General features: G+C 40.7%; 1 protein-coding gene across 1 annotated transcript in view; it reads left to right on the forward strand.

Moving 5' to 3' along the window:
* The window catches only part of DNAH10 (dynein axonemal heavy chain 10), a 272,004-nt gene that overhangs the window by 221,727 nt on the left and 30,280 nt on the right, over window positions 1–19,997 (forward strand). Inside the window, exons 66-74 of the mRNA XM_089653648.1 lie at window positions 227–506; window positions 1,521–1,750; window positions 3,370–3,643; window positions 6,244–6,348; window positions 6,610–6,764; window positions 7,075–7,229; window positions 13,807–13,990; window positions 16,731–16,931; window positions 18,769–18,978. Coding sequence (XP_089509774.1) covers window positions 227–506; window positions 1,521–1,750; window positions 3,370–3,643; window positions 6,244–6,348; window positions 6,610–6,764; window positions 7,075–7,229; window positions 13,807–13,990; window positions 16,731–16,931; window positions 18,769–18,978 — 1,794 coding nt within the window. The remainder of the gene's footprint in view (window positions 1–226; window positions 507–1,520; window positions 1,751–3,369; window positions 3,644–6,243; window positions 6,349–6,609; window positions 6,765–7,074; window positions 7,230–13,806; window positions 13,991–16,730; window positions 16,932–18,768; window positions 18,979–19,997) is intronic.

Genomic DNA, 19,997 nt, shown 5'->3' on the forward strand with positions numbered 1-19,997 from the left:
TTATTTTATTGTTTTTCATGAGAAACTTGACTGTTATCATATTTGGTCTAACCTTTGAATATTACATTTTTTCAAGCTACTCTTAGTTCCATTATAGTAATTTAATAATTGAAGTTTTGTTACTGATCAAGCATACCTTTGACAAATGACACAAATGTATTAAAAAAGGTTAAGTACCAGTCCTTGGATGTATGGTTACACTGTTACATCTTTTTTTCTATTTTAGATTTCTTCATTTAATGATCCTGATTTCTTGAAACAATTAGAAATGGCCATTAAATATGGCTTCCCATTCCTGTTTCAAGACGTGGATGAGTATATTGACCCTGTTATTGACAATGTTCTGGAGAAGAACATCAAAGGTGCTCAAGGTCGCCAGTTCATCATTTTAGGAGATAAAGAGGTGGATTATGATCCAAACTTCAAATTGTATCTAAACACAAAGTTAGCAAACCCCAAGTACTCCCCATCAGTATTTGGTAAAGCCATGGTGATCAATTATACTGGTGAGTATAGATATAATTTTCTGTAATTAAATCAAATATCTATTATAGTAAGACATAGCTCACGCTCTTCTAAGCAATTTTCTTAACGGCAATAAAATGAGCATCAGGTGGCTTACAATAAAACTTTGATTAACAGGCACATCAAAATATTTTGAAACTGTCAGAAGTTCTTTTTGTGACATCAGTGACACTGAACAAAGGTCTTCTGATGATTCAAATTAGGTGGTATGGCTGTTTTTTAAAACCAGATGATTTTTTTGCTTAAAGAATAAAGTAGTGAAATGTGTATTGAAAACACAAGGTAGAGATTCATACAGAGAACACTTCCACCACCTCTCTATAGCCACTTCACCTTGTGCTTTTTGTATTGTTCTAACTTTAGCATGTGGAAGCATGAGTAACATTTCCTATGTTACCTAGAAGGAAGCATGCAATTGGGAGCACTTTTCAGGAAAGGGGAGGACTATAATTGGGCAACAGTCATTATATCTTAATCATTATGACCATGAGACAGACACGTTGCATCAATATATAATGACATGTGTGGTTATAGCAATTCTATATTAAGACAGAGCATAACTACATTGGTAACTACATTATATTTTTTCAACATTCGTATTCCTAAAAGTAAAATGACCGCATTACATTACAGCTTAGAACACAGTTGTCAATAGCAAAAAAAGGACAGATCAACAAGCAGTCTAAATTTCCAGTTGAGTGTTTAAAATAACTAGTCTGTGTGGCCAATTAATAGCATGTGATAGAGTTTTTTGCATGGCAAATTAGGGCAACATTATGTGTTTTTGTGCCTTTGAAGGTGACCATTTACGTAGCGTAGCTGTAACTTGAGCCCAAAAAGATCATTAAGATTATATTTTGGTGATGTATTTATCACAAGGTGTATAATTAAAGATTGTAGTCTATAAATTGAGACCTGTAGGCAAATTAAACTTTAATATTGAGAAGGCAGAATTGTAATCTTTCCTATACTTCTCCTTTCTATGTCATCCTCAGTTACCCTGAAAGGCCTGGAAGATCAGTTACTTAGTGTCATTGTTGGCTTTGAAAGAAGAGAATTAGAAGAGCAAAGAGAACATCTGATACAAGAGACCAGTGAAAATAAAAAGTTGTTAAAGGACTTGGAGGATTCATTGCTAAGAGAGCTTGCCACGTCTACTGGTAACATGCTGGATAATGTAGAACTAGTTCATACTCTGGAAGAGACTAAATCAAAAGCAACTGAGGTAAGGTGCTAAAGGTGCAGGTGACTCGTATAGATCCAACTTGATCTAATGCATTCAGGTACTTTGATTTAGCCACTGATATAAGCATTGTTGTTAGTTCTAAGAGTAAAGATGCAAATATATAAGAAGATGGTAAAAGTGTCAATGCTGTGACAATTTCAGAACATTTGCAACAAATATGGACACTAGAAATGAAAGAACAAATGTATGTTAGCCCCATATAAGATTCATCAATGTAGCTTTTAAAACTTGTTTTTCTTTAGTTATAACCACATACGAGGTGGTATCAAAAAGTTTTGAGACTAGATTTGTAACACGCCAACAGATGGGAGCACAAGGCTGTACGCACAGTCACAGGGAGCACCGACCTTCTAATGTCAGTGTGTCAAAAGACATTGCCCTGTGTACATCAGGAGCTGTGCGTTACCATGCCTGCTATTATGTCCTTGACAGCAAGTTAGAACAAGCATCAAACATGAAATTCTATGTGAAACTGGGGAAATCTGCAATAGAGACATTTGAAATGATTTGGCAAGTTTACGATGATGCTGGAACGAGTTGTTTGAGGTGTTTTGAGTAGCATTCGCACTTCAAAAGTGGAATAACATCACTGGAAGACGACGAGAGATCAGGAATATCTACAACGATCTAAACCCCCAAAAATGTTGAAATGTCTCAACCATTCGGCAACTTGTGCATAATAATCATTGGAGAACAATCCACAACATTTCTGCCATTGTAGTTGTGTCATACGGAACAGTCCAGGCAATCCGCACGTGTGATTTGAACATGCGGCGTGTTGCTGCCGAGTTGTCCACAGGCTGCAGTGATCTCACTTCCGCACCCACCCTACTCGCCAGATCTGGCTCCTGTGTTTGACAACATTGCGGAGATCCAGCATGAATAGCAGAAGGTGCTTGACACGCTTCGAAAAGAAGACTTCCCCGACACATTCCAGAAGTGGCAGGAACACTGGGAGCGCTGTATTGCTGTGCAAGGGGACTACTTTGAAAGTGATAGTGTGTAAACGTAGATAAATAAATTACTAAACAGAGCTAGTCTCAAAACTTGAGACTACTTTGATACCACCTTGTATGCATCTCAGTTATCTATACTGACTCACAATAATTTAGCGTAATATTTGATTTTAGTTGTAGCTAGATGGCATTCAGTGTAGGTCAGCTTTTGAGTGTCGATGCCAAATCGACTCCTTCTTTTGCTATGATCATTGGACATTACTATTTTATGCATTCTATGTACAGTATGCACTCTGTGTATGCAATCATCTGTAATTTGGGTCTCACTCCCATGATGCCCAGTTATTCCTCTCTGCCACCAGCAAGTAGCTCTCATCATAAACTGGTGACTACTTACAGCATATTGTAAGCCCATATCTCAGTGCTAACTTGAGATACTTACATTTTCTTCTAACTTGATAACCAATCTAAATGTATAAAAAAAATCTGTAATACTCTTTATTAGATAATTATTTCCCAGTTAGCGGCTGCATTGTAATTCTTCTAATATTCTTCTAGGGTAACTGTTATTAACATTGATGTTCTGTGTTTCTGTTAGGATTGGCAAAGACCAAAAATGAGAAATGACTTTTGTAATTTTAGGTGTCAGAAAAACTTAAACTGGCAGAGCGGACTGCAGTGGACATTGATAAATTACGAGATGGGTACAGACCAGCTGCCAAGCGTGGAGCCATTCTTTTCTTTGTCCTGTCTGAAATGGCACTGGTCAACTCAATGTATCAATATTCTCTGTCCTCATTCTTGGCAGTCTTTGATTTATCACTACGGAAGTCTTTGCCTGATGGTATTTTGGCCAAAAGGTTGAAAAACATAATGGACACTTTAACATTCAATGTCTACAATTACGGATGTACAGGTAGGCATTTTTGCTAATGGTTATATGTACTGTTTGTCACCAAGACAATTAGCATATTTTCTTGCCTTCAAACTTTTTACCAGGATACATAAATATATTTGATACTTGAGTTGATGTGTAAAACTGTCTTTAACCACCTGCCCTCCAGAGGATTTACCCCCCTTCCTGACCAGGCCATATTTTGCGATACGTCGCTGTGTTACTTTAACTGACAATTGCGCGGTCATGCAACACTGCACCCAAATTAAATTCATAACCTTTTTTCCCACAAATGGAGCTTTCTTTTGGTGGTATTTGATCGTCTCTGCGGTTTTTATTTTTTTGCGCTATAAACAAAAAAAGACTGACAAGTTAAGAAAAAAAAAACAATATATTTGACTTTTTGCTATAAAACATATCCAGTAAAAAACTTTAAAATATCTAATTTCATCATAAATTTAGGCCACAATATATTGTTCTACATGTCTTTGCTACAAAAAAAATCCCAATACGTGTAAATTATTTGGTTTACATGAAAGTTATAGCATCTACAAATGGCGATATATTTACTGGAATTTGTTTTTTTTTTTATACTAGCAATGGCGGCGATCAGCAACTTATAGCGGGACTGCGGGGGGCATTCTGACACTGGGGGGGAACTGACTTACCGCCACTGACATACCCAGTGACACTAATACAGTGATCAGTGCTAATAAAAAGCACTGTCACAGTACTAATGACACTGGGCAGGAAGGGGTTAACATCTGGGGCGATCAAAGGGTTAATTGTGTGCTGTGTGTATTTTACTATGTGTGCTGTGTGTGTTTTACTATGTAAACATGCTGCTTTGTATTGCTCTGCTATGCAATACTGACAGGGGATAGATCTGTATTATTTGCATACAGACCTCTGCCCTGTCACCTCTCAGTGTTCCTCCGTAATCTCCGGGTGCTGGCAGGGAGTCTCCGGCCGGGATGCTGCCAAAGGTGGCGTGGGTAGGGCGGCGCGCGTGTGCCCCCTACCCGGAAATGGAGAATGATCTTTTGAACCCTGCCCTTACATCCTTGCTGTGGTTGGAACCTGGACAGAGACCTCAGAGAGAGTTGGTACCCCTTACGGTTCATGCAACTTTACAAACTTGAGATACTTACTTATGTAAGGGCCTAGTGTCTTCTAGGCTGAGCCCTTTGACCCCATTGTTTGGGCTAACTTCATTCCCTTCCATGGAACAGTGTTCTCGGTTCCTATGTTGGCATCGCCAGGATGGGCTTCTACTGCGCCACATGTGTGGCTGGACCTTTAAGCCTCTTTTCCAATTCTTCCTTCTTGTCATAGTACGTCACTAGCATGGTTGGAATACACTCAACTGAAACATTATTTGAGTAAGCGGCACTGTACGGATCGCCTGACACGATCTTCATTGGCTTTTGAATCTCTCCTATCTCAATCGTCTAGACCTGAACTCACGCTTTCGCAGGTATACCAGATCTTACTGCAAGAGACCTGTCCAAATATCCCACCGTTCCTTTCTAAATGGGAGCAGGAATTAAACACGTTGGCAAAGGGACTGGACTTGGACAAGATATTGGCTGTATCCTACAAATTATCTGTATCTTATGCTCATGAACGCAATTACAAAATCCTGTCTAGATGGTATTGTTGCCCTACGATTTTGCATAAAATTGACCCATCTATCCCTGAGATATGCTGAAGATGCTTAGGAGAACCTGGTTCCATGGCCCATATTTGGGGCACTTGCCCAAAAATACTACCTTTTTGGGAGAAGATTCTCAATTTGTTTACTACATTAGTGGGAGACTATATTCCAAATGAGCCTAGGATTACTATATTGTCTATGCTGTATAAGCAAATTAAAAGAAGTCTGGTGTGACACTTTATTACGGCAGCTCGATCTGTAATCGCCAATCATTGGCGTCAGACTGAGGCTCCGTCTATAGCTGAATGGACTTGTGAGGTTGACATGATTAAGTATATGGGACAGATGATTGCTTGGGACAAGAATAAATCCAAATCATTCAAGCTTATGCGGACAGTGTACTCTCACTTCAGATTTTCAACGGGCTTTGACTTCTTTATCTCAGCTTAGGTCAACATTCCTTTTTTTAATCAAATTCTCCTCCCCCATGTATATGGGGTTTGTTTTTTGTTTTTTTCTCTTCCTTCTATGTTCTCATTATTTTCTCTCTCTTTCTTCTTTCTCTTTCTTCCTTTTCTGTTTCCTATTCTTTTGTCCTATCCAATATCAGCTTCACAGTGTTATGATATCACTTATTTACAGGGCACATTGCCTTTACATATGCTTTCCGGATGATATCTCTCTTACGTGTATGGGGTACGATAGCATAATTAATTCCAAGACTTTGGCTAAAGCTAGTTACAGCTGTTTTGCATATTATTCCCCTCTGTTATAGCTTTATAATGTTATATATTGTGTTTTATGCATGAGGTGTTATGCTTTTGCTCACTTATTCATATGCTTTGTTTAAATCCAATGTATTTCTGTATTGTTTGCAAATACTTTATAATAAAAAGAGATTAAACATAAATATTGAACATATCATATATATCATTGTATCATTGGTGTTTTCATTCCATTTCAGGCTTATTTGAAAGACATAAGCTACTATTTTCCTTCAATATGACTATAAAGATAGAACAAGCAGATGGCAGGGTGCCACAGGAAGAACTGGATTTTTTCTTAAAAGGTAATAAAACCTGAAAAATGATGACTATGAGCAAGCAGAACTGTCAGCAGATGAAACATGAAATGAGAGAAGTATTTCTTTCCAGAAAGGTTTTATAATGTAATAAATGAGCAGAAGCAAGGCCAGTGACAGAATAGGCTGTGTTTGGCTAAATCATTGACATTTATTTTGGATACTTCTTTTTTTTTAAATGTGGATTTGGTCAGAAGCCCGCAGTTTTTGTTCTCATTGCATACTGATACATTCTCCTAAATTTTTAAGGAAATATATCCCTTGAGAAAAGTAGGAGGAAGAAGCCATGTTCCTGGCTCCCAGACCAAGGTTGGGAGGATGTCATGCGGCTGTCTGAACTGTTCCCATCACTGTTTGGGTCACTTCCTGATGACGTAGAGAGGCATGAGTCGGAGTGGAAGGCTGTAAGTTACTTATCTATGACTGTGAATGTTAAACATCACCAACACCTTATCTATCTATCTATCTATCTATCTATCTATCTATCTATCTATCTATCTATCTATCTATCTATCTATCTATCTCTCAAATGCACACATATATTGGGAGTTTATGAAATGTGCATCATATTTATGATCAGGATTTTGGGGCTGGGGCACACTTAAGAAATGTTTTGTTTTGGATAAATAATCAAAATTAGCTTTCATTGTCTAAACTGCACTAAAAAAAGCATCAAAATGTATTCCCTGAAAGATGTCATGTATTATGTTATAGTGGTACGACCTGGACACTCTGGAACAATATCCTTTCCCGCTTGGCTACAATGACAAGCTTTCCAGCTTCCAGAAACTGATACTCCTGCGTTGCTTCAGAGTAGACCGTGTATACAGAGCTGTTACGGACTATGTTACAGTTACCATGGGAGAGAAGTAAGTACTGCAAACATTGGGCTAAAGGTGATATTGTATATATTGCAGTTAACTTCACTGACATGACAGGTTGGAACACTGGATGTTTTTAGTGACTAGTGTGTGAAATACACAAAACTGATAGCTCTAATTATATTTTTATTAGTTGTTTTGGAAGGGTCTCTAAAAGATGGATGGAGTGGTATTTATTTGGACTGAGCCATTGATGTAGGAACACTGGTGGAAAAGGTTGATATTGTGATCAGGCCAACTTTTCCTTTTATTCTGAGTTTCTGTTCTCCCAGCAGAGAATGGAAAGAGGAAGGGAAAAATCTCAATGGCAGCCTTGCATCGGTCTGCTAGATGAGCACAGTTGGAAGTTAGGGCGCTCCTTCCCTGCAATAAGGCCTTGTATCTGCTCTTTTACCCATTTGGGTATAGCTGGTGTCTGTGTGTTTCCAGATTTTGATCTGGAAAGTATATACAGTGGGGAAAATAATTATTTGATCCCCTGCAGATTTTGTAAGTTTGCCCACTTACAAAGAAATGAGGGGTCTATAATTTTATCATAGGTGTATTTTAAATAATAGAGACATAATATCAACCAGAAATCCAGAGATAACACGTGATATAAATGTTATAAATTGAGTTGCAGTTCAGTAAGTAAAATAAGTATTTGATCCCCTACCAACCAACAATAATTCTGGCTCCCACAGACTGACTACAGTTGTGGCCAAAATTATTCAACCCCCAATGCTGTAAAGGGGTTTAGGGACTATAGTGTACATTTGGAATTGTATTCAGAATCAAATCCTACAAGGACGTTGTAACTACCCAAATGCAACTAAAATGACATCAATTGTTTATGTAATACAGTAGTAAATGGTTCTTATGTGGTTTCTTCATTGCCACAATTATTCAACCCCTTAAAGACTACCACTCTGAAGAACAGAGGTTCATACAGGTGCTTTCCATCAGGTATTGAAAACACCTGTGGATGTCACCGAGCAGCAATCAAGCATAATAAGCACCAATTAGGCAGCTTTAAAATGACTGTGATACTCAGCTCCTTCTAGACATTTACTGGTGTGGTTACAAACATGGTGAAGGCAAGAGAATGGTCCAGGAAGACAAGAGAAGAGGTGATTTCTCTTCACAGGAAGGGCAATGGCTATAAGAAGATTGCAAAGATGTTAAACATACCAAGAGACACCTTAGGAAGCATCATTCGCAAATTCAAGGCAAAGGGCACTGTTGAAACGCTACCTGGTCGTGGCAGAAAGAAGATGCTGACTTCGACTGCTGTGCGCTACCTGAAGCGTAGAGTGGAGAGAAGTCCCCGTGTGACTGCTGAGGAACTGAGAAAAGATTTGTCAGATGTGGGTACAGAAGTTTCAGCCCAGACAATAAGACGCACACTGCGTAATGAAGGCCTCCGTGCCAGAACTCCCAGGCGTACCCCCTTGCTGTCTCCAAAGAATAAGAAGAGTCGACTGCAGTATGCCAAAAGCCATGTGGACAAACCACAAAAGTTGTGGGATAGTGTTCTGTGGACTGATGAAACAAAATTAGAAATGTTTGGGCCCATGGATCAACGCTATGTTTGGAGGAGGAAGAACAAGGCCTATGATGAAAAGAACACCTTGCCTACTGTGAAGCATGGTGGAGGGTCAATCATGCTTTGGGGCTGTTTTGCTTCTGCAGGTACAGGGAAGCTTCAGCGTGTGCAAGGTACCATGAATTCTCTTCAGTACCAGGAGATATTGGATGGAAACGTGATGCAGTCCGTCACACACCTGAGGCTTGGGAGACGTTGGACCTTTCAACAGGACAATGATCCCAAGCATACCTCCAAGTCCACTAGAGCATGGTTGCAGAGGAAAGGCTGGAACATTTTGGAGTGGCCATCGCAGTCACCAGACTTAAATCCGATTGAGAACCTCTGGTGGGACTTAAAGAAAGCAGTTGCAGTGCGCAAGCCTAAGAATGTGACTGAACTGGAGGCCTTTGCCCATGAAGAATGGGCGAAGATACCCGTAGATCGCTGCAAGACACTTGTGTCAAGCTATGCTTCACGTTTAAAAGCTGTTATAACTGTAAAAGGATGCTGTACTAAGTACTAAGATTGAATGTCACTTGGGGGTTGAATAAAACTGATAATGCTGTGAGCACAGAAAAGACATTTGTGGTTATTTCATTATAACTGTTATGTTATATTTGTCTGACCTACAAGTGCCTCTTTAATGTAAATGTAAGCAAGATGACTGAATGATCAAAAGCAATGTCAAACTGGCCAAAACACTCAATTTCAGTGGGGGTTGAATAATTTTGGCCACAACTGTATGTGATCACGTGGTACACAGATTAGTCCTGTCAATTTAAGAAGGTGCTTCTAACTACAACTCGTTTAGTACATAAAAGACACCTGTCCACAAAATCTTTCTTCCATTCAAACCTCACGGGCAAGACCAAAGAGCTGTCAAAGGACGTCAGGGATAGGATTTTAGACCTGCACAAGGCTGGAATAGGCTACAAGATCATCAGCAAGAAGGAGACAACTGTTGGAGCGATTATTCGCAAATGAAAGAAATACAAATTAACCATCAATCACCCTTGGTCTGGATCTCCATGAAAGATTTTGCCTCATGGGGTAAGGATGATTATGAGAAAATTGAGGGATCTGCCCAGAATTACATGGGAGGGGCTTGTGAATGATCTCAAGGCAGTTGGGACCACAGTCACCAAACAAACCATTGGTAGCACAGTAAGCAGCCAGGAATTGAAATCCTGCAGCACCCGTAAGGTTCCCCTCCTCAAGAAGGCACATGGTCAGACCCATCTAAAGTTTGCCAATGACCATCTAAATGATTCAGAGAAGGATTGGGAGAAAGTGTTGTGGTCAGATGAGACCAAAATTGAGCTCTTTGACATTGACTCGACTCGCTTTGTTTGGATGAAGAAAAGTGCTGACTATGACTCTAAGAACACCATCCCTACAGTTAAGCATGGAGGTGGAAACATTATGCTTTGGGGCTGTTTCTCTACTAAAAGTACAGGCCGACTTTGCTGCATTGAGGGGTCAATGGTCGGGGCCATGTTTTGTAAAATCTTGGATGAGAACCTTCTTCCCTCAGCCAGAACACTGAAGATGGGTCTTAGATGGGTCTTCCAGCATGACAATGACCCAAAACATACCACCAAGCCAACAAAGGAATGGCTCAAGAAGAAGCACATTAAGGTCATGGAGTGGCCTAGCCAGTCTTCAGACCTTAATCCTATAGAAAATGGAGGGAGCTGAAACTTCGAGTTGACAGCCCAGAAACATTAAGGATTTAGAGAAGATCTGTAAAGAAGAGTGGACCAAAATCCATTCTGAGATGTGTGCAAACCTGGTAACCAACTACAAGAAACAACTTACCTCTGTGCTTGCCAGCAAGGGTTTCTCCGCCAAGTACTAAGTCATGTTTTGCTTGGGGATCAAATGCATATTTTACTCTGAAGTGCAACTCGATTTATACCATTTGTATCATGTGTTTTTTTTTGGGGGGATTTTTGGTTGACATTCTGTCTCTACCATTTAAAATACACCTATGATAACAATTATAGACCCTTCATTTCTTTGTAAGTGGGCAAACTTGCAATATCTGCAGGGGAACAAATAATTTTTTCCCCACTGTAAATATGCTCCCTATGTTGCAAATGCAACTCTGTTCATTTTTCATTCTACTATTATGACTGTGAAAGTGACCATTGCAAGCTATTGTGTGTGTGTGTTAAAATGAAATATCATACAGTAGTGGCGATCAGATCTAGAAGGGCTGAGAGAGGAAAAAAAAGGCACAGAACCGGGGATAGTTAAAAGCCACAGAAAAGCACCAGTGGGGGAATCAAGGGGATAAAGCCGCCCATCTGTACCTACTCTGCAGGGGCTGGCCACAAGGAGGTGGTCACACATCCATGTCGGGTCAGCTGTGAAGGCAACCAAATTGTAAAAAAAACATGACATGCAGAATCCCAGCAGACCACCAGGGAAAGGGGGGGGGGGCAGGAGACAGCAGGAACTGACCTTCACAGTGGACCACAGAGCTTGGGGAAGCTGCTGGGGAAACAGCTCTGACAGCTGTCTATATTTTCCGCCAAAACTATGACATCACCACTGCCGTACTGCGCATGCGCCAGAACGCCAGCACACATCGCCATCTTGCTGCACTGTGCACGTGCGAAGCCAAGCCTCGTTCCAAGGCCGGCTTGCGCATGTGCAGTGTGCCGTAGACCGCTCCGGAGCAGGAAGTGGCGGCCTGGAGCACAGCATTGCGCTCCAGGCACCCACTAGCACCAGGGAAAGATAAAGAAAGAGTAACAAGGAAAAAATTAGACCCATACTGGGCAAAGAGCACAGCTTACCAACCCCGCACAGCCACGACCACCTGCCTTGGAGACTCCCTCATCCATTTGGGAGCTACATGGCCACCTGTTGTTAGCAGACTATCGGGCCCAAGTTGCTGCTTGCCCCCCATTGGCAGACCTGAGCTCTTCCAGGCACCGTCGCCTGCTCACCCATTTCCATTGTTAGCTAAGGAATGCTGGAATTGATGGGGGGACACCTGCTTCGCCACTCCTGGCACCGCATCCATCCGGACCCGTAGAAACTGACAAGCAGCGCTTCACCTTGGATCTCCCAGAGAAGCTTGCTAGGTCTTAGTCATGGACCATCTATATGCGGGAACCAGGTAAAACTGGCACTAGGTCCAAAGGAGGAGGACAAAAAAGGAACATAGCCTCTGGCGAGGAGCAAAGATTTATGGGAGTGGGGTCCTATAGGAGAGAAGAGGGCGGGACTAACCGATACGTATGCTGCCATGGAGTCTGTCAGGAAAAAAAGTTTTGCCTATAGCTCCACTTTAAAAAAGCATGAGATTTTTAAAATTTGGGAAAATAAAAATGACTGGATGAATCATTGCTATGTTCACAACTGGCAGTTCCTAAAGCAGAACTCCAGTCACAGACATCTATATAAACTCATAAGGGAAAGAAAGTTACCTTATGTTGTGCTTTGCAAGTTCAGTGCTGTACTTCTGGTGCTGCGGGTATGAATGAGAGCTGTGAATGCATACCTCCCAACTTTTTGAGATGAAAGGAGGGACACCTATTAGCAAATGTATATAGGCATAGGGCACACCCTCTGCTACACCCCTTTAAAGGAGAATAATACAAAGAAAAAGATTAGTTAAACCCATAAGTGCTTTTTTTTGCAACTACTATTCCTTTATACTGGCTTTTGAAGTTTACAAATGCAATTTAGAAATTGGATGAAAGGTTTAGAACAGTGTAACACTTTTTGAATGATTAATAGTGCATTTTATGTACAAATACATAGATTGGACCAAAATGAGGGACACATGAGGAGGAAAGAGGGACAGAGGGACTTTGTTCAAAATCAGGGACAGTCCCTTGGAATCAGGGACAGTTGGGAGGTGTGTGAATGGTTCAAAGAATACAAGGTGTTGAATCACCTCCTTGTGTGGGAGCCACAGCTCCTATAGCCACAGTACCAGAAGTCCAGCACTAGAGGTAGTATACCATGAATACATTATACAGTAAGCAGGACTGATCTAAGGACAGTTTAATACATTGGGCCAAGTTAGACTGAATTATGTTACAGTTTGGCAGATTTTTAGATATTTACTCATAAGATGTCTTTAAATATAGAAAGAATAGTCTGCCCTACAAATTGTAAATCACTTCCTGGTATTTTATGGGATAACCCTTTTGCACAGCACAGCCTACATAATGTTCTGCTGTGATTCTATAATGCGCCGGGTGGGTCTAACAATGTACTGTAAAGTGTGATGGGCAGCATAAAACAGACTTTACTGTACAGTTGAAGTGTAATATGCTCATATAATACCATATACCTGCCTCTCCCATCCCGTTCAACGTGCAAAACATTTTTTTCAATTTAAATTTTTTTTTTTGTCTTAGAAATACATCTTTTGAGATCCAGAACATCATTGTTGGATTGGTCTGCTAGTCTTTTCTCCCTAGCAAGAGCAGGAGCTGAGTGGCTCCTGTAAGGATCATAAGCACTCTCTTTTGTTTTATATATAAAAGAATACATCCACATTTCCCTTTTAGAAATGCAGTTCTGCTGGCCACTAGGTACTGTCGTCTAAAGCAGTGCAATCTGCTGATGAGGTGCTTGTTTAAAATCAATTAAAGTGGCTAGCAGTGATGCACATCTAAAGGGATGCTGCGGATGTGTTCTTTCACATATGGACCAGGAGGAGAGGTAATTGATGATGACTGAAGATGTTAGAACAGGAAATGAAGGTGGGCTCAAGATAGCTTCTGCAGCTTCAAAGGGTTATATTGTGGAGATACAGGTTTGCAGGGAATTGAGAGTAATCCGTTTCAACACAGGAGAGAACATGTTATTTCCTGCTTTTTAATGAACATGAGTCTAAACTTCCTATATATCTTTACATTAGTCAGGGCTGCAGCACTGTACTGGCTGCACAGTATAAATATCCCAGTTGTGTAAATTCAAAACATTTCTTCATTATGTGCTATAATTGTTCCCACTCTTTGCTGTCACTAGGTATGTTCAGCCACCAGTCATAAGCTTTGAAGCCATATTTGAACAGAGTGTTCCAACTTCACCAATCGTCTTTATCTTGAGCCCAGGGTCTGACCCTGCCAGTGACCTCATGAAGCTAGCAGAGAGATCTGGATTTGGCGGAAACCGACTTAAGTTCCTTGCCATGGGACAGGGGCAGGAGAAAGTATGTGTTTTGGCTTTGTTTACAGTTTTCCATTAGTTGTATTTTATATTCACTATTTGTGCCATGCCGATGTGCACCATTGATCTACAACTTTCTGATCTATACTGTCACATGTGGCAACATTGTCTAACATGCTTCTGTACACATGCATGGACAAATACTAAGATATTAGCAACATCTGAGACTGCGTTTATTACCTTACTGCTAGTATAGGGTTGAGTTATTAAAAAGATAAGTTGTACGTTGTTGTCATGCAGGTAAAAGTCAACCTCCGACACAAAAGAACAAGCAGCATTTCTTTAAAAGCAAAATCAGTATCTGTTGTAAGCACCTGAATATAGACGATAACAGCTGCGCCAGCAAATGGCTAGTACATGGCAGAATGCCACTTTTGTTTGCAAAAGGTCAAGAAAATTCTGTTTTATGATGTATAAAATATCTAGTGGAATGTTGAAGGTGCTACCTTAATCTGGAATATCAGTGACACTTAGCCGGCAGATTAGCTGTTCTGCAGTGCTTTAAAGTAGTACCTAGCATCATGTTCAATATATGGCAGTTGGTGAGCCTGGCCTATAAGTGAAATTTAGCTTCACAAACCTTGGTTTAATATAAGGTAGAGGTGCATAAGCATACAGATGAGTATAGACCAGGGCAGGGGCAGACTGACAACTCATGGGGCCCCCAGGCAATAAGGGATCATGGGGCCCCTGTGTCCTTGCCCAAACTCAAAAAAGCCTATGAAAAAGGTACCAGGGGCATCTCATGGGGCCCCCTACTGACCCTGGGCCCTCGGGCAGTGCCCGAATTTCCAAATGGTCAGTCCGCCCCTGGACCAGGGTTCTCCAAGCGTTCTAAACAAAGAGCAAGTTTACAGTCCTTCAGACTTTAGGGAGGCTGGACTGTGACCTTTGGAAGTAGAAAATGTCCTAGCTTCAGTGGGAGAAAACAGTGCTTTATCTCTGGAGTCAGTGAGAAGAATTGTACCCCAATGTTGGCCATTGGGTGGAAAGAATTATGCCCCATCGTTGGTGTCATTGGGAGGAATTGTGCCCAGTCATTGGTGTCATTGGAAGGAATTGTGCACCATCGTTGGTATCATTGGGAGGATTTTTGCCCCATCGTTTGGTGCCAGCAGGGGGAATTATGCTCCATTGTTAGTGTCAGAGGATGAAATATTGCCCCAAGGGCCAAATAAAGGCAACCAAAGGGCCTCATCCAGCCCTTCATTGCCAGTATTGTAATGTACTCATTTATACTCGCATAAACATGCCTATGGATGAGTAAACATGCGTATGCAAGTAAATGACTGCACTCAAATGAAAGGTTTTCTATTTTAACTTACTGCTCTGTACTCAATGCTGTATTCCTGATCTTTGCTCAGCTGTGTACAATGCCCCGTAGACAACAATGCATCTAATTTCAGATCAGTAAAAAAAAAAGCATTTTTTGCTACCGTATGCAAGAGGCCATTGAATGAAAATGGATGGATGTTAGTTTACATTCATCTGCCCACTGACTAACATTGAGCTTCTACTCTAGATCTCTCTGAAAAACTGACAGTCAGATCTGATCGAAAGGCTGAGTGAAAGGGATCTTATTGTTAGAAATTCTGTGTAATTCCCTAACTGCTGAGCAGAATTCTAGGCTTATTTAATTATTATTATTATACAGGATTTATATAGCGCCAACAGTTTGCTCAGCACTTTACAATATATAACGGAAGACAATACAGCAACAATATAGTTCAATACAAGAGGGATAGGAGGGCCCTGCTCCTTGGAGCTTACAATCTAGGATTTTATTGTGTTTGAACAGTAATATGCTCCTCATATGAAATGTAGGTGCTTTGGTCATACAGAGCAAACAACTAGGTTCGCATGCTCCTGCACGCATGTCAAATTTTCACATGTGGCTGTGTCTAGCTGTGCCTGTGCAGCTATTGCATCTGCATCCACCTCTATAGGCTGCCTGCACACAGCCCCGGGGCTCATGCAGGCACAATACCAAATGCCACCTGCACTCAGAACTGGTGTCAGCGCTCATCTGGATGAAGCCTAAGAGCTGATTCACACACTTGCAGTGCGGATTGAAGCTAAGGTTTCACAGCTAATTGACACAGTAGTTGTTCAGTAGTTCAGGTCAGGTTTACATCAGGTTCAGGTCAGGATTGTATCCTGTTCATATATGTGCAGTTTAGAAACGGTTCCCATAGAAGTCAATAGCCTGTAATCAGCACCTGAACCCGACCGCACTGCTCAGAAATCGGACTGGACTCTTTTTCAATCCGCAGTGAATACCCACCGCCAGTGCACTGGACATATGTGAACAGGAACCATAGGAAGCAATGTTATTTCACATGTCATGCAGATTGGATGCGGTTCAACCACATCCAACAATCATACATGTGAACTGGCACTTAGTATGTATTAATAGAAAACGTTTGTGTTTACACATATTTCTACAGCTTTGCCATTTTTCCTAGGATCATTTATGTTAGTAGTCCCGAAGTGTGGTTCATATTTTCTTTTTCTTTTTTTTTTTCTTACTATAGATGGATACTTGAGGACCTCTGCGTATGTTCCTGGATTTTTATATATTACTTTGGTTATGGATATATTGTTTTGAGTCCATGAAGTCAGTTGTTTTTGCAGTGTTTGTGAACTGGCTGTATATTTGGGTACATTATCTAGTCAAGTTGTACTGATACCTAATCGATTTTTGATCTGTTACATTGTAACAGGTTGCTCTGCAGCTGCTGGAGATAGCGGTATCTCGTGGGCAATGGCTAATGCTACAGAATTGTCACCTCTTGGTGAAATGGCTGAAGGATTTGGAGAAAGCCTTGGAGTTGATAAGGAAACCTCATCCAGATTTCCGCCTGTGGCTCACCACAGATCCCACCAAAGATTTTCCAATTGGAATACTACAGAAATCCCTCAAGGTAAATACAGTATAATCACTGATAAAACAGAATAAAAAGTACAATAGTAATGATCAGCATGCAATCAGAATGCATACTGGACCTTATGACTTTTTAAAAGGCTTTTCTATAATTGAGATGTAGTGTTATAGACTAAAGTGCTATATCATAATGCTTATCAGCAGATTTATAAGGGGGTGGTAGTATGGGGAAAATGCTCACTCTAAAGATGATAATTTTTCCATTGGTGTCTTGACGAGTTAGGTGGTATACATGTGGGGGGACACTGATACTCCATAAAAATGGATTTAATATCAGTCTCATGGTATATAACATATAAATAAGTGCTTTAGATATCCTCAGGAAATTAAGAAATTATATGCGTTGGAACATTTATGCAAATTCACAATGTTTTTCTCTAATGATCCAGCATAGAGAAGGCAGCCCTGCCAATCACAGCCTAATAGGAAAACAGAGTTTCATGTGTGTGGACTAAATAAAATACTGCGTGTGCCTGATTTACTAAAAATGTAGTTAGGTGACTTGACCTAAAGTTAAACTGGGACTGATATCGTATAATGGAATTTAAAGTTACTCTTAACCATCGGTCATGTGAATAAGCTCTGTTTAAGTGCGCTCAGGCTACTTCACTGCACTTTACACATTTGATAATTTTTTGTTTTCAATTCTGTACATTTCACCTTACTTCAGGCCTTCTATGTATGTAAAAGAAAAGAGAAAAAAAATGTATGTGTGTGTGTATATATATATATATATATATATACACATATATATTATATATGAAGAGCATTCAAGTCAAAACAAAGCTTTATAGGCATTAGTTAAATGCTGGGAGGGATAAGTGTATAAATGTAGCTGGGGAAAATGTTGAAAAATAAATGCAGTTTCCGCTCCTTGAAATTTGTTCTTTTATTATATCCCGGTTTGACTTGAACGCCCCATGAATATATACTGTACATGCGTGTGCATATATATATATATATATATATATATATACAGTGCTCAGCATGAATGAGTACACCCCAACAGAAATCCTTTACTTTCTTTCAGAATCAAAATTTTCTATGGGACATTATACTACAAAATACTCCCACAAATGTGGGCCATTAATTGCAAACAAGATTTGTTATTTGCACACACAAAAAAGTATTTTGTAATATGTCACCAACTTGTTCATTCCATACCTAGAAGACTTGGTGCTGTCCTTACAAATCATGGCGGTCATGAACTAATTTGAGTAAAACTGAAGATTTTGTAATCTAAGTTATATTATTAACCTTACTTTCATGTAATGAGCTAAACACATGTTCTATAAAACTCAGTTTTGTCAAAATCTTACTTTTTAAAAGGGGTGTACTCTTTATGCTTAGCAGTGTACTGTATATATATATATATATATATATAAAACTAGCAAATAGTGACATAGGTCTTACAAGCCTCACACATACCATGATTTTTAACACAAACGTAATAAGACAGTTCTGATTTTGCTTTTCACAATGCTGCCAGTTACAGCTGTGAATATGTTGACAGAAGAGCACGGGGTGATCTCTTCAGTAAGCTGCTGCTCCTACATTGTCCAGTCTCAGACTGGGGTAGGTCCTTGCCAGACTTTATTAACTACACTGTAGTCTACAGGTAGGTCCATGATCTGGCTCAGCTGTTTATCTTGTGGCTCACAAGAATGGCTGAGCAGAACCAGACTTTTTTTGGCAGCTAAAACAGTTCACGTACAAGTATTTTAGCTGAGAATTTCCCTGTTTTTTTAGACATCAGTTTTAACTTCTATGCTGTTTATCATATTTGTAGATAAATAGATGTTTCCTGTATTCTCCAGGTGGTTACAGAACCTCCCAATGGGCTGAAGCTGAACATGAGGGCAACATACTTTAAAATCAGCCATGAAGCTCTTGATGCCTGTCAGCATCCAGCGTTTAAATCCCTTGTCTATGTCCTGGCATTCTTCCATGCTGTGGTGCAGGAGAGAAGGAAGTTTGGAAAGATTGGTTGGAATGTGCCTTATGATTTTAATGAATCAGATTTCCAGGTATGGATCAGTATCTGGGTAGTTACTCTCACCGACAATGTGCAAGGTAGGGTGGAGGCAGCTAGCTTGATGTATTGTTCTTCATGGCAAATCATATTGCAGGTACCCTGATTCAATGGGGCTAATTAAGGGGTACTAATTATTATTATACAGTATTTATATAGCACTAAAAGGTTTGCTCAGCGCTGTACATTATAGTGGGGGACAGAACATGAGACAATACAGTAACAAAACAAAACACGAGGAGGTCAATGGCCCTGCTCTTTCGAGCTTACAATCTAGGAGGGAGGGGATAGTGGTACAGAAGGAAGTGGCTGTGGGGGATGGAGTGGTAGGAGGAGTGGAGGAGATCGGCTGTTAGGTGAGGGCGGGGTAGGCTTCCCTGAAGAGATGGGTTTTCAGGGTGCACCTAAAGGTGAGGAGGGTAGGTGACAGTCTGATGGATTGGGGTAGTGAGTTCCAGAGGATGGGGGAAGTCCTGGAGAAGTCCTGCAGTCGGGTGTGGGAGGTGGAGACCAGGGAGCTAGAAAGTAGGAGGTCTTGTGAGGAGCGAAGAGTACGGGTTGGGTGGTATTTGGGTATCAGGTCGGTGAGGTAGTTTGGGGCAGCGTTATGAATGGTTTTGTATGTCTGTGTTAGTAGATTGAATTTAATGCATTGGGCAATCGGGAGCTAGTGGAGGGAATGACAGTGGGGGGTGGCAGAAGCGGAGCGGTTGGTAAGGTGGATAAGTCTGGCCGCTGAGTTCAGGATAGACTGAAGCGGGGATAGTCTGTGATGAGGTAGGCCGGTGAGAAGGGAGTTGCAGTAGTCCAGACGTGAGATAATAAGGGAGTGAACGAGTTGAGAGATTGAAGATGTGGGTGAGGGAGCGTAGTATGGAGGAGGAGGGTGACTGGAGGAGTTGTGTGGGGACAGGGTCAAGGGGGCAAGTGGTGAGGCGGGCTTCTGAGAAGACCTTAGTGACCTCCTCAGTGGTAGCAAGGCTGAAGCAGCGGAGTGTTGGGAAGGTTATAGTG

The sequence above is a fragment of the Staurois parvus genome, unplaced genomic scaffold (assembly GCF_062004578.1).
Source record: "Staurois parvus isolate SC_StPar_1 unplaced genomic scaffold, SC_StPar_1.0 ptg000719l, whole genome shotgun sequence".
NCBI classification, from domain to species: Eukaryota; Metazoa; Chordata; class Amphibia; order Anura; family Ranidae; genus Staurois; species Staurois parvus.